This window comes from Emys orbicularis, chromosome 10 (genome assembly GCF_028017835.1).
Source record: "Emys orbicularis isolate rEmyOrb1 chromosome 10, rEmyOrb1.hap1, whole genome shotgun sequence".
Taxonomy (NCBI): Eukaryota; Metazoa; Chordata; order Testudines; family Emydidae; genus Emys; species Emys orbicularis.
Window position 1 is genome coordinate 34,347,264 of NC_088692.1, and position 14,817 is coordinate 34,362,080.

Sequence of the window (14,817 nt, forward strand, 5' to 3'; positions counted from 1 at the left end):
GTAGCTGTCTGGCGTTGCAAGCTTCCACAGGGCTATCGCCACTCGCTTCTCAACTGTGAGGGCTGCTCTCATCCTGGTATTCTGGCGCTTCAGGGCAGGGGAAAGCAAGTCACAAAGTTCCATGAAAGTGCCCTTACGCATGCGAAAGTTTCGCAGCCACTGGGAATCGTCCCACACCTGCAACACGATGCGGTCCCACCAGTCTGTGCTTGTTTCCCGGGCCCAGAATCGGCGTTCCACGGCATGAACCTGCCCCAATAACACCATGATTTGCACATTGCTGGGGCCTGTGCCTTGTGAGAGGTCTATGTCCATGTCAATTTCCTCATCACTATCGTCGCCGCGCTGCAATCGCCTCCTCGGCTGGTCCTGGTTTTGCTTTGGCATGTCCTGGCTCTGCATATACTCCAAGACAATGCGCGTGGTGTTCATAGTGCTCATAATTGCCGCGGTGATCTGAGCGGGCTCCATGATCCCAGTGCTATGGTGTCTGGTCTGAAAAAAGGCGCGAAACTAGTATCTGACGGACGGAGGGAGGGAGGGAGGGGCGAGTGACAACATGGCGTACAGGTACAGGGAATTAAAATCAACAAAGGTGGCTGTGCATCAGGAAGAAACACAAAGAACTGTCACACAGAATGGCCCCCCCAAAGATTGAACTCAAAAGCCTGGGTTTAGCAGGCCGTTGATTTCACGGAGGGAGGGGGAAGCAAATGAATACAGAACAAATCTATTTTTTACATCTTAAGCTGGCAGACGACGGTGCAGCATGACTGATAGCCCTCGGCATCTTCTGGGTGCTTGGCAGAAAATACTGGGCGCTTGGCAGAAAATAGCGTACTATGACTGATAGCCATCATCGTCATTGGGAAGGCAGCGACTGGGGGACATACGGAGTTTCAGCCACTGCAGTACGACGACGACGGATACCAGTCATAATACACCATCTTCTACCAAAAGGCAAGGGGCTGCTGCTGTGTAGCAATGCAGCCCCACGTCTGCCAGCCCCACGTCTGCCAGCACCCAGATCGCCGATGAAGGCTACCAGTCATACTGCACCGTCTACTGCCAAAAGGCAATTAGCTGCTGCTGTGTAGCAATGCAGTACCACGTCTGCCGGCACCCAGATGACATATGGTGACAGTGAGCTGAGCTGAGCTGAGCGGGCTCCATGCTTGGCGTGGTATGTTGTCTGCACAGGTAACCCAGGTAAAAAGGCGCGAATCGATTGTCTGCCGTTGCTGTGACGGAGGGGGAGGGGCCTGACGACATGTCCCCAGACCCCCCCGCGACACTGTTTTGCATCATTCAGGCATTGGGATCTCAACCCAGAATTCCAATGGGCGGCGGAGACTGCGGGAACTGTGGGATAGCTACCCATAGTGCAACGCTCCGGAAGTCGACACTAGCCTCGGTACTGTGGACGCGGTCCGCCGACTTAATGCACTTAGAGCATTTTATGTGGGGACACACACAATCGGCTGTATACAACCGATTTCTATAAAACCGGCTTCTATAAATTCGACCTAATTTCATAGTGTAGACATACCCACAGATGCTAAGCATCCCAAACATCAGTGTGGCTCTTCTCAGCCTTCCCAAGCCCTGATTTGTATAACAAGGACACTCTAAGTTTAGAGAGCCACTCAAGATCGTGCAACAGAAAAGCCCTTCTATACATAACCTATGAGTAGGCTTGGATGGATTAGATTTTTGTTGGTAAATGTCAATTTCATCGTACACACACAAATCCACCAAAAAATATTTCCATTGATAAACAAAATTTACAGATAGGCAAAATAAGAAAAATGCTGCTTGAGAACTTAGAGTTTGAGTTAAGGATCGGTACTGTATATATTTTGCATATGCTGTTGATCATTTGTGTTTTAATGGTTATAAAGCTTTAACTCTTTGAATCTCAACATTTACTGTCATTAAATAATGTCAGATCCCCACTGTTGTCTGACCCTCCCCCATAATTTCCCACAACTGGGAATATTTAAATAGATAAAAGTTTTAAAAATGCTTAACATAATTTTGCACAACTGCGAAAATTTAAATTGATAAAAATAGAAAAATGCTTAAAAATAAACAACTTCAGTAAAAATTATTTTAACCCCCCCCCCAAATTCTGCCAAGACTGCCTATCAGCTGGGGAAATCGGAATGCTACACACCTGTATGTGTAAACCAGGAACAGAAAGGCCACATTGCTGAGTCTCTTGGGTAGATAATGGTATTTTGGTCCCCACTGAAAGTTGTTCTCTAGTGAAAAAGTTGTGCCATGCTGCCACAGCATTAGAACAAGAGGAACACTGGTATGGACCAAGGACTTTTAGATGACAAGATTATAGATGTAGATGATCTATCTTTCAAACTGTGTTAGCTGTATAATGATGTAATGTTACAAATAGGTATCGGGGTTAATTCTCACCTGTACATATGACTGTCATCTGTAAATAATTCTCTGGGTTCATCTGGAATTTTATTGCATCAGAGCCTCACTAATTCTCACTCAGAATGGGAAGGCTCATTGCAAATCAGTGCAGCTTATGCTGCATAATAAAAAAAGATGGTCAGTGTTTTGACAATTTAATTTACAGATGCAGCTTTTCTAAAAATAATACAATTTTAGCAATCTTCAGACCTCACCGCCAAGTTATTAGTATAGGCAGAATTTTGGGGGAGAGGGAGCATGGGAGGCATTGTCCCCCCAAACTGCAATGTAACGAGTTCTGCAGAGAAGAAAGGCGACGTGCTGCTCCCAGCTTGTGCTCCTGAGGCAGGGAGTCAGAATTGTGTTTATAAACAGAGTGATTGAGATAAGAAAGGGCTGTTAGGATTTTTCCTAAAGTTAAAGATCTGTTCCAAGCTTGGTGAACTGCAAAAAGTAAGTAGCCTAAGGCTTTGTCTCACTGCACTTTTGCTGGTAAAACTTTTGTCGTTCTGGGATGTGAAAAACTCACCCCCCCCCCCCCAAACAACAAAAGTTTTACCCATGAAAAGCGCCGGTGTGGACCGCACTTTGTCGGTGGGAGAAGCTACTGCTGCTCGTTGGGGATGGATTTATTTTGTCAGTGGGCGAGCTCTCGCCTGCAGACAAAGAGCGGTTACACTGCACGCCTTTTAGCTGCACGGCTATAGCAACAGTGTAGACATAACCTAAATGATAGAAAGTAATTGTAGATTTTTCTACAATTGTTTCAACTGTTATATTCAAGAGGTGGTAACAAAGTTACTAATACCTTTCTTTGAGAAGATAACTGATTTTTTTAGCCAAAGGAAATGCAGTAGATCTAATCTACCTGGATGTCAGTAAGGCATTTGATACAGTTCCACATGAGACACTGTTAAATTGGAGAAGATGGGGATTAATATGAGACCTGAAAGGTGTATAAGGAACTGGTTAAAGAGGAGACTACAAGGGATTATACTGAAAGGTGAACTCTCAAGCTAGAGGGAAGTTACTAGTGGAGTTCCTCAGGGATCAGTCTTGGGACCAACCTTATTTAACATTTTTATTACTGACCGTGGCACAAAAAGTGGGAGTGTGCTAATAAAACTTGCAGATGACACAAACTTGGAGGATATTGCCAATACTGAGAAGGACCGGAATATCATACAAGAAGATCTGAATGACCTTTTAAACTGGAGTAATAGAAATGGGATATTTAATAATGCAAAGTGCAAGGTCATGCATTTAGGGACTAACAACAAGAATTTTTGCTATAAGCTGGAGACTTATCAGTTGGCAGTGACAGAGGAGGAGAAAGAGCTGGGTGTATTGGTTGATCACAGGATGACTATGAGCCATCAATGTGATGTGGTGGTGAAAAAGGCTAATGCAGTCCTATGATACATCAGACAAGGTATTTCCAGTAGAGACAGTGAAGTGTTAGTACCATTATACAAGGCGCTAGGGAGACCTCATCTGGAGTATTGTGTGCAGTTCTGGTCTCCCATGTTTAAGAAAGATGAATTCAAACTGGAACAGGTGCAGAGAAGGGCTACTAAGATGATCTGAGGAAAGGAAAACCTATCTTATTAGAAGATACTCAAACAACTTGGCTTGTTTTGTCTAACCAATAGAAGGCTGAGGGGAGATATGATTACTCTGTATGAATACACCAGAGGGCTAAATACTAGGGAGGGAGAGGAGTTATTTAAGTTAAGCATCAACATGGACCCCAGAACAAATACATATAAACTGGCCATCAACAAGTTTAGGCTTGAAATTAGGTGAAGGTTTCTAACCATCAGAGGAGTGAAGTTTGGAGCAATGCGGACAAAAAAAAAACCCTAACTGGCTTCAAGACTGAGCTTGATAAGTTTATGGAGGGGATGGTATGACAGGACTGCCTATAATGGCATGTGGCCCATCGGCAACTGCCTGTAGCAAAAATCCCCAACGGCTGGAGATGGGACACTAGATGAGGAGGGCTCTGAGTTACTACAGATCATTCTTTCACAGGTATCTGCCTGGTGGGTCTTGCCCATATGCTCAGGGTCTAACTGATCGCCATATTAGGAATTGGGAAGGAATTTCCCCCCAATCAGATTGGCAGAGACTGTGGGTTTTTTTTTACTGCCTTCTGCAGCAGGGGTCACGGGTCATTTGCAGGTTTAAACTAGTGTAAATGGTGAATTCTCTGTAACTTGAAGTCTTTAAATTATGATTTGAGGCCTTCAGTAACTTACTGAGAGGTCAGGGGTCTATTACAGGAGTGAGTGGGTGAGATTCTATGGCCTGCAATGTCCAGGAGGTCAGACAAGATGATCACGATGGTCCCGTCTGATTTTAGTAAGAGTATCTGTGTAAGACTATGCAATTTAAAACCTACAGTGGCCCTTAAGTGACTTGCCACAAGATGTCAGAACATGATAGTATTAGAGCTGAGAGGGTCTAATATTTATTTATTTTTCTTTCTTAATCTAGAAATTAGATACAATGCGCCTGCCAGATATTTCTAAGTTATTATCTGCAAAAACACTAGAGTTTTCAGTTGCCTAAGTAGCCCCTGGAATCAGTGTTAAAGTTGTGCCCCCTCCCCATCTGAAATGGCGCCCCTGCAGGCACGGAATTTGTTGTCCCCCCCCGGCCACACGCAGCCCCATTGGCCTGACTGGAGACGCCCTCCAAAATATAGAAGTCAAACTACATCTATGGTTATTAGCTAGTGCTGAGAACTGTGGGAAGACTGCAAATACTTCACGTTCATCGTATAGTGTGCAGGTGAACATTTCTGTGCAAGCAAGTCCCTATGCACAGAGTGGGCCATGTCAAGGTGGTTTACAGAGGGAGGTTACTAGAACAGTCTTCAAAGTTGCTATACTAATGTGACTGTTTGAGGGACAATTCTTGTAGTTGTTTATTCCAGGAACATTTACAGAGACTGTTTTGCTTTACTGAGTTGTTACACTGGTCTGACACCCCCTGTCAGGACGGATGGCGGCCTAACATGCATTCACCCTTCCCCACAAATCCTATAGGAAGGGAGAGACAGGCAGGCATCAGGCAGGTGAAGCTGCCTTTCCCTTCCTGTTGGCATGGAGCTGAGCAGTTAGCAGGCATGTGGGGAAGGAGGCCCTGTGAGCCTTACATGATGAAGAAATAGAGTCTCAGCCCGTCCCAGTAGCTGACCAAAACAAAGGAAGGGTAATAAATCAGCTGATGTCAGGGCTAGGTCAATGATGTGCACATCGGAATGGCTAATTTCTAAGTCACACCGCAGCTGTATGTGTCCTCTTCACCTCCCTTCCCATCTCACACTGTGCAGGGCTTTGACAGGGTGAAGGAGGAGAGATGATACATGAGTGTGGGGAAGGAGGAGAGGTGGGGTGACTGAGGAGAAGGAAGGGCAAAGGAGATGGAGGTGTAGTAGCAGCTCCAGAGCATCAAACTGGCTGCAGCAGCCAACATGGTGCACAGCCACCGTGACTCACAGAAACGCATGGGATTCATGAGCGTCCAGCAGCTGGGCTCTCCACCTCCGGCCTCCCCTCCTCCAGTTCCACCTACACCAACCCACTCCCAGATGGGGACTCCTTCCCCAGCCCTGCCCTTGGTTCCCCGTATCACATGGATTTGCTTGCCTTCCTCAGTCCTCTCCATATAACAGAGCTAGCATTCATCAGTGGCCTAATCCATCACGGCCAGACTCCCATTTGCTGCTGCAGCAGCTCTCTCCAGCCTCCTGCTCCCCACAGTAACCTGACTCCTCCCTCTTCCTCCAACTCCTGTCAGGGTCTTTAGCCAGCATGAGAGGCACACTAGTTGCTGGGATGCCCCTGCAGCTCCAAGGCTGGGCCCAAGATTTTAAACAATAAATTGCCACTTGATGCTACCTGTTAAAGTTTACAGCTGAAGGTTCTTACAATTTTTATTGCATATAATGTACATCCAATAAAAACCACACTATACTGTATCAAAATTAAAAAAAACAGACATTCTTATGCTACAAAAATACAAACACTGGTTTTGAGGAGCTTGGCTTCTTTTTTTACAAAGTGAGGCCATCATCGATTCACAACCCCCAAGGCTGAAAAGAGTCAGCACATCTCTGAAGATTAAATAAATAGAAGTCAATTCTCTAGGATCCAAGACTTCTCTGTTGCAGACTTAGCAAAGGGCCTGGAAGCAATCCAGTTTGGAAACTAGATTATGTAGCAAGGTGTGGTTAGGTGAGGAATGAGTACGAGGCGCTGAAGGTGTCCAGTGGTCACTGCAACATAAATATGGTGTCTCGTTTTTAAAAAAAAGGGGGGGGTGGGGGCAGTGGAAACACAATTGTCCAAGCCCAGGCCACATGGCAACTTGACAGGAGTTCCAGTATCACTTGCAGTTCTCAGAAAATGGAGCTGACAGTATCTTTAACAAAGAGGTCTAGCCCTGCAGATCCCAGCATGCAATGCTCTATCTCAGTCCAAGCAGTCAAAACACACCATTGCATCTTGGGACCTGTAGCCTCTGAAGTCCTTATCACTGTATTAAATATAAGAGGCTGCAGGACTCCTGGTACCCATCACAAATCTATAGAATAAGAGTGCTTGTAGATTGTATGGAAACAGTATCTCTTCCTTGCATTCTCCACAACACAACTGTTACCAATAAGTTACCCTTTCAATACAGTAAGTAACATTCTGCACTTCAATAGCACCTTCTTCCATTCTGAGCCATTCAAAACCCTTTCCAAAGGTGGGCAGCTCTCATTCTCCTCTTTTACAGGTGAAGCTCAGAGAAATTAAGACTCAGACTTTCAAAGCAGCCATTCATTTTGGGTGTCCAACATCAAACACCTGTGGACAATTTCAGAGGTGCTCAATACCCAGTACCATCAACTGAAGTCAGTGGGCTCTGCAGGTGCTCGGTACTTGCTGAAAATCAAGCCCTAAGCGTCCACTGTTAGGCACACAACAAATGAAGCATCCAAAATTTGAGTCCACTTGCCAAAGATCACAGAGTGAGCCAGGAACAGAAGCTAGGTCTCCTGAACTACCCACTAGACAATGCTGCCACCACAGCACTCCCTGCCCCTGCATCTGTAGAGTAAAATCTCAAACTGAATAAACAGACTGTAAAACCGCTGGGGTCCCAAAGACAAACCTGAACATCTGGCTGTTCTCATGCTTTACACATCAGGGCAAAGCGAGTTGTTTCCTGCTAGTGTGGTGGGTTAGGCAGGTCTGTTTCTATTCTAGGAGAGAACAATTCAGGGGGATTTGACCTGCTTCCTTCCAAGGCACTCTTACCATTCAGGCAGGACCTTATGTTCCAACACTGATGCACTCAGTGAGGAGCTTGGAAGTAGCACCCTCTGTCAGGCACTTAGAAGAAGCTCTACCTCTAGAAGCAGCAGTTAGAAGCAAGGCTGAAATAAAACCTATTAGAAAAGAGGAAGGCAAGCGGGGAGGACAAGAGGAGAGGAAACAACTGAAAAGGAAAAGGCAGAGGAGGACAGATAAAAGAAAGTGGAATGGAAGGGGAAAAGATGACAGAAAAGGCAAAAGGAAACTGATGGCTAAAGAACTAGGAAAACAAGCAGAGGGACCATATTAGCTGTATGCTGAAGCTCCAGCAGTACTAGTAGTGGCCTTGGTGTCCTAGAGATCCAGCAGGCACTGTTTCAGCAGGGAGTGGGGTGGATGGTACTAAAAGCATGCGGGGTCTCTGCACCTCTAAAGCAGAGTGACTGGGAACAGATGCTTCTCTCACAGTTCCAAGCCATTCGAGCACATCGGGGAGCAATGTTCTAACTGACTGAAAAGTCAGCAGCATAAGCATGTGTACAGCAGATTCTACCGGGGCAGGGAGAATGTTTAGTAGCAAAACAGAGGAGCAATTCTTGAAGAAGCTCTGACACGGAACAATGGGAAGAGTTTTAGAGCCTGGAATGGGGAAGTGTCAATGCACCAAGGCAGCAGGGAAGGGAAAGGAGGCTCCAGTCAGTATCATTTGCATCCCTTTTTCTTGCCCCCACGTTGCTGCTGCTTCTCTTTCCGAGCCCCAGCCGTGGTAAAGGTGATACAGTGAGCGTCCAAAAAGTCCAGCAATTTTCCCAGTGCAATCTTAATGCCATTCTGCTTCAGCTCTGCCTGCAGCCCAGTCAGCTCAAAGGGCTGGTAAAGGAGGATCTTCCGGTGCAGGACTGGATTTGAATGGATGTAGCTTCTCACTGCCTCCAGCTTATCTGCCTCCCGGGCTGCAGCCTGAGATGCTGGGATCCCTTCGTCCTCTTCAGATGTAAGGGCACCTGTCTCAAACTCATTGGAAGAAGAACTGAAAATGAGAGAGAGGAGAGATCAATGAAATGCCCTATTACCAAGGAAATGATCATGGACCAACAGGGAACATGGTGGAGTTATTGATTAAACGCCCTTGTGTGGCCCACCCTAGTGCTATGAATTCTCTGACATTTTAGGTCTCATTAAAATAACTGTCTGACGGGACAGACAGTGTGGGCAAGCGTTCAGCGAACTTCCATTCTCAGCTCTGCCAATGCCCCTCCCACTGTATCGGCAGCATCTCCTGCTATTCCAGTCTTGGGCCCCTCATACATGTGCTGGTGCTCCTCAATCCTGACCCAGCACTGCCTGCTTCTATTCTACTCTTGGACTCCCTATGCACAGCTCTGTTATTGCACCTCCTGTGACCAGCAGAGACCCCTGCTATTCCAGTTCTGGGCCTCCATTCAGCTCTGCCAGTGCTTCTCACTCTTGACCTACAGAGCCCAGACATCCCAGGCGTGGGCCTTTACCAAGCTCAGAATACCAGATATGCCAAACTATGGTTTTGTGATCTGACAAGAGATCACTAGGAATTAGACTGAAACCCCCCGAAAAAGGATATGTGGGTGAGCCAAGCCCAGGACAAAGGGCAGGGCTTCTCTACTTTGAGGGAGAGCTGAGGTGTCTCCCCCCCTTGACCAGACCCACACCAGTAAATGAGGTTTTCCCTGCTGTTTCAGTCCCTTACCTCTGTGACCCAAAGGAGTTGTCACTTCCAGCCACTGAAGAAGCTGCAGACTCCTGAGATGCTGAGAGCACCTGTCCATCAGCACTGCCCACCAGAGAACCTTTAACTGGAGATGTAGCTGGAGACAAAGTATCTCCCTTTAGCCCTCTGGCTCCTCCTGGGTGGCCTTTAGTTTCAGCTGTTTTCTTAGTACTCAGATAGCCTGTTGTAGAGGGGCCCGCTGAGCTGTCAGCATCACCATTGCCCAGAACTGGCAGGGAAGGGACCGAAACCCCCAGCTTCTGCTTGCGCCCTACACTGGAGGCTTTGGAACTCTCTTCTCTCAGTTCAATCAAGTCTGCTTGGGGTTGGCTGGGGTACTTCACAGTGGCTTTCTGTAGGGGTGGTTGGGAGGATGAGATCTCATCCTCTGAGTCAGAGGACATGATCTGATGAGTATACTGGAATATCTCCTTCAGCTTTAACACCATCTGCCGTTTTGGGAGAGGACGTACTCCAAATCTAAAATACAAAGGTGACACTTTAGTTACGCAATATGGTAAGTTTAGGCTGATGTGGTGATGCCCCATCTTTGTGGCGTCGCAGCATGGGTGGAGGAATTGAAGGCTCCAGTCCCACATGAAGTCTGCAGTCCAGCCACCAATACTAACTGGGTCTCAAGCAACATTTACTGGAATGCCATCAAATGTTTCTCTCTTGCTGCAAAGGGGCTTCTCTGTCAAGCTACTTCCCTGCAGGTACCTGCACATTAAGAAACTGGCCTTGTTCTCCAAGGTGCTCATGGAGGCAACACTAACCTGTTCAGTTCCTTCTTCAGCTCTGGGGTCTCCATGATGGAGTAAGCTGGTACTGGTGTTATGGGAACTCTGGGGGGCTGGTTTCTCTTGTGACAGACAGGGTCTGCAGCAAAATGAAATTATTACAATGAGAATAAATATATCAAAATGGAGGGTCCTGGGACTGGCTGATGATTTCTAGTCTTTGTGAAAGATATTACAAGGACACATAATTGTAGGATCCCACAGCCCTTTACCAACTATCTCATGTTCATTTTAGACAGAGCTGTGAAAACTTTGGGTGGGGGGTTAGGTGGACTCAAGTCAGCCTTTTATTGTTTTGTTTTTACTCACTTTAACTAAGAAAACAGTTTAATTTAAAAGAAATTACAAGTTTTGGACCCAAAGTCCCTATGCTGTAAGGACAGGCACCTTTTGCCAGTTAAAAAAAGGCTGTGTTATTGAACTTTGTAAAGGGGCCACTGCTGGCATGAGCCATGTCTGTAGCACAGGAGGGTGAAATTCAGAGAAGAGGGGCTGTTGTTCCAGAGGTAAATGAATGGGTCTTAACTCTCTGGAGAGCCAAGTTAGAACATTGAGCTGGGTCTAAAGCAAAATTAGTTTGTTGGCCACTTCCTAATCCCTTACTGCGAAACTATCAACCAAAGTGGCGTAATTAATTAACACTATGAGATCTTGGATAGAAGGAGCTATATCAGTCTATAGAGATTTAAAAACTGTAATCAAATAAGCTCTCTAGCACTGCAGAGAGGTACGTGTTAGGTCAAATGTACAGATATTTAAGCTGAAGCACAGAGATATTAAGTTACTGCCCAAATCACACAGTGAGTCTGTGTCAGAGATGGGAAGAGCCCAATCTCCCACTCATATCACTAGATCATACTATTTCCCTCTTCGTAGGTCAAGATTTGAGTGTATTACGAGAGCCTCTGGGAAGGGGCCCAGAACTGGGGCTACAGGTCAGGACTGAGGGGCACTGTCTGAGCTTTAAAGGAAAGCTTGCATGACGCCCATCTGCAGCCTGCCTAGTGTTTGCCAGTGCTATAAGTCTCCCAATTTGCTTGCCACATTCATATATGTAAAAAGAAAGACAACTGCAACTGTTCTACTGGCAAAGTAGCTGGTCTGAAGGCCTCACGTGCTGTTAACAGAACGGTCACAGATAGTGTTGAATAGTAAGGATCATATTGATACCAAACCATACCCACAGCAGCCAAGCATCCAGTAGGATTTAGATTAAAAAAAACACCTGTATTATGATCTTGATATTGTTCACTGCAAAAACTTCCCTGGGGAATGGGACTCATGAAACAAACAATGTGAATGAAACACAAAAACACTGTATTCCAGTAATACTGAGTGCCAAGTGGAATCCCCTACCTAGCAACTAGGAACTGTGAAGCGGACACTACCTCTCTGGCACCTGGCCTTGAAAATCATGTCAGACCAGCAGGTGAACCACCCAAACACAACAAGGTGAACTACAGACAGAGTGACCAGTTCAAATGAAAACTGGGATGATTCTGGGATTCATACAAGTACTTACCAGGAGTCTTTAGGGGCTGGGTATTCTGGGCAGCTGCTGCAGCTGACACCCTCTGTGTGAGAGGAAGAATCTCTGGGAGTTCATCTTCATCCCAATCATCCCAGACTTTAGAGTTCCAAAAACTTAACCTATTGCTCACTGAAGAATGTGCCTCAACAGGACTCTCTTCATGACAAAACAAGGTCTTTCTATTGTCAACAGGATTTCCTCGAAGAGGAGTGCTACCTGTAATTTCCAGGGCTCTGATTGGGCTCTTCCATTGGTCGTGCTGAGAGCCACTTTTTCCGCGGATGGGACTGCTGGTATTTGCACAGTCCAACCTCGCAAGCACCCTGTTATTATCTTTGATTGGTGACAGATGTTCGACACTCCAGCAGTCGTCATCAACTGGGATTGGTGGCTCATCACCGAGCAGGAAGCTGCCACTCGAAGGGAGTGGAGCCACCTCCTTTTCCTCCTCACTGTCCTCTACCTCAACCACACTAATGTCTGTTTTATTCTCCAGAGACAGCTCACGGCATGGAAGGCCTCGTATGGGTGAAGACGGGTTTTCTGAAGACTTCTCTTTCACACGAACACAGGCAGGTGAGAGTGGAGCTGGAGAAACTCGCAGAGAATCCTTCCAAGACTGACCTAAAGGGCTGCCAGGAGAGGTTTTTTTGCTGACTGAGGAGTTCTCTGTAAGCAAATGTTTTTGTGAGGAAGTTGCAAGTAACAGATCTGAAGTTATCTCTGGAATCTTCATAGTTTCCCCAGCTTGTTTATGGTCACTAGTATTTATCAATAAAGCCGTAGTCCTGTGCTTAGACCCCTGATTCCTCAAACAGCATATACTTGTTGCCTGGGTCTGTGTTGAGCAGTTCCTGCTTCTGGTAAGAAGAGGTGTGTCTGGCACCAACCATGAGGTGTCCATGCTAGAGCTCTCCTCATGGCTCAGAATCAGTCTGCTATCAATACAAGTCCCAACCTGGTTGTTAAGAGGCATCTCTCCTGACAGCTTTACAGCATTCTCACTGTGCATCTTGTCTTGACTTCCTAGTGACACTTGAAATTGTCTCTGGTGTATTTCAATGTCAGCAACTGAAACAGGTCCAGATTTTGGTACCTCGTGCTCTTGCTGCACTTTCTTACAGTTACAATCCAATCGCCTGGAGATTTCCATTTCCCTCAGGGAAGATTCAGAATCGGATTTCTTCTTCATTTGTTCTAACTCCATTTCTTCATCAGAATCCAGCAAAAGAATAACTTCAGCCTCTTGGTTCACATGAGAAGCAGTATTCTGAGTTGTGAGGACCAATGATGAGCCAGTTGGGACGTGTTTTTGCTTTTTTAAATCAACGTGGGGAGACTTCGCTGGAGAAAGTGTGTTCTTTATGATCTTCTCAAGTCCTGAAGCATCATTCTGTTCACTGGCTTTTTGGAAGGATGCATCATCAGACTGAAAGAGTCCTTTATTTTTATTTTGCTTTGGTGCTGATATGGGAGAAATTTCTGTGGATACTCTGGAAAATGTCCTATTTGATTCTGGAGACATAGGTGATGAACCAACAGCTGGCAAAACCGGTGAGCAAGGGTTGATAAGAGGACTGCTACACAAATCACTCCTAACTGACAGAAGGTCTTTCTGTGACTGATGGTGAACAGGTGGTTTATTAACCTCAACATGTGTTTCACTGAAAATCTCTCCTGACTCTTTGTTGTCTTCATTTAGTGCAGAAGGCTCACAATGTTCCCCTTGGGTTGCGGAAAACATGGGATCATAACTTTTACTGAGGTCAGCACCATTGTGTCGACAACTAGGGAACATTTTTTCCCAGGCATCATTCTCTTCTTCATCTTGTGAAATCTGAGAGAATCTAGAAACCTTCACAACTTTGGGCATTCTCTGAGAGCCCTCTCTTTCATCAGAGGCTCTACCATGGGAAGCCGCAACATCACCGCACTCACAAGGCTTATCCTGCAAGTGCACAGGAGCGATTTGTGTAACACTCATGCTCTCACTCCTACTCATACCTGGGATTTTCTTTTCTTGCCCAGGCGATTCACAGCTGGATCTTCCCACACGAAAGTTTTCCTTCCATTCTTTAATCTTGCTGCTTGTTGAGGGAGATTCACACACCTCCACCTCTTCATCCTCAGTCTGTTGGTTCACATTTTGGGCCTCCTTTGTTTCACTGTAAGTGCAGCTGCCTGTGCCTTCTTCCACCTCTGCTTCATCTTGAACAATCTTTCGCTGAGTGGCAACAAACTCATAAATTTCCTCCAGTTCCTGCTCATCCACTTTCTCATTGTCTTCCTCTTCCTGGTCTTCAGGTTTCAGCAAAGCTACTTCTTCCTCATCTTCATCTACCCACATTGACCTCAAGAGCTCCTGGAAATTCTCAGCTCTGTTGTCACAATTTTCTTCTTCCCCCACGGAGAAAAGTTCATCTCCTGAGTCCACCACAGCATGCTCCTCCGTCTCCCCAGGGCTGTTTCCACATACAGAGATCAGTTCACTCACATCAAACCTGCAACGATACAATGGAAGGTTATTGTTTTCCCTCCACCAGTTAGCTCGGCCACCAGCATCCTCATGCCAATTTCCTTACAAGAATCACGTGCCTCATTTCCATTAGATGCATCAGCTCAAATCTAACTCTATTATTCAGAATCCCCTTTCCCAGCCAATACCCGAAAGCACTAGTCCCACTCCTTAAAGCTTATATTTTAAGGTAAAAGACTTTACATGGCTGGAATTAAAATTCCTGGCACCGCAGACAAAACTAAGAGGCAAATCACAGCCCTCCCAAAGAGCAGGATGATCATGTTTACACTTCTTCTGTTTCTGCCTCCATCATGGACTCCTTCGCTAAGAAGGCTCTCATGTCTGAGCAGCTTCTCCCTGAAATGAAGCTAGTAGGCTCAATATAGACCCTCCCAAAGCAGAGAACATTTAATGCTCTCAAGAGTCTAAATTTGCCACATTGCAAAAAGGGGCAGAAGGTCAGGTGTCAAGGACAG

General features: G+C 46.0%; 1 protein-coding gene across 1 annotated transcript in view; it reads right to left on the minus strand.

The window, feature by feature from the left end:
• Positions 1–7,706: 7,706 nt before the first annotated feature.
• Positions 7,707–14,817, minus strand: part of SLX4 (SLX4 structure-specific endonuclease subunit) — a 45,384-nt gene continuing 38,273 nt past the window's right edge. The window contains exons 13-16 of the mRNA XM_065411980.1: positions 11,815–14,324; positions 10,269–10,371; positions 9,472–9,972; positions 7,707–8,775 (exon numbers count right to left, since the gene is read on the minus strand). Coding sequence (XP_065268052.1) covers positions 8,448–8,775; positions 9,472–9,972; positions 10,269–10,371; positions 11,815–14,324 — 3,442 coding nt within the window. The 3' untranslated portion in view covers positions 7,707–8,447. The remainder of the gene's footprint in view (positions 8,776–9,471; positions 9,973–10,268; positions 10,372–11,814; positions 14,325–14,817) is intronic.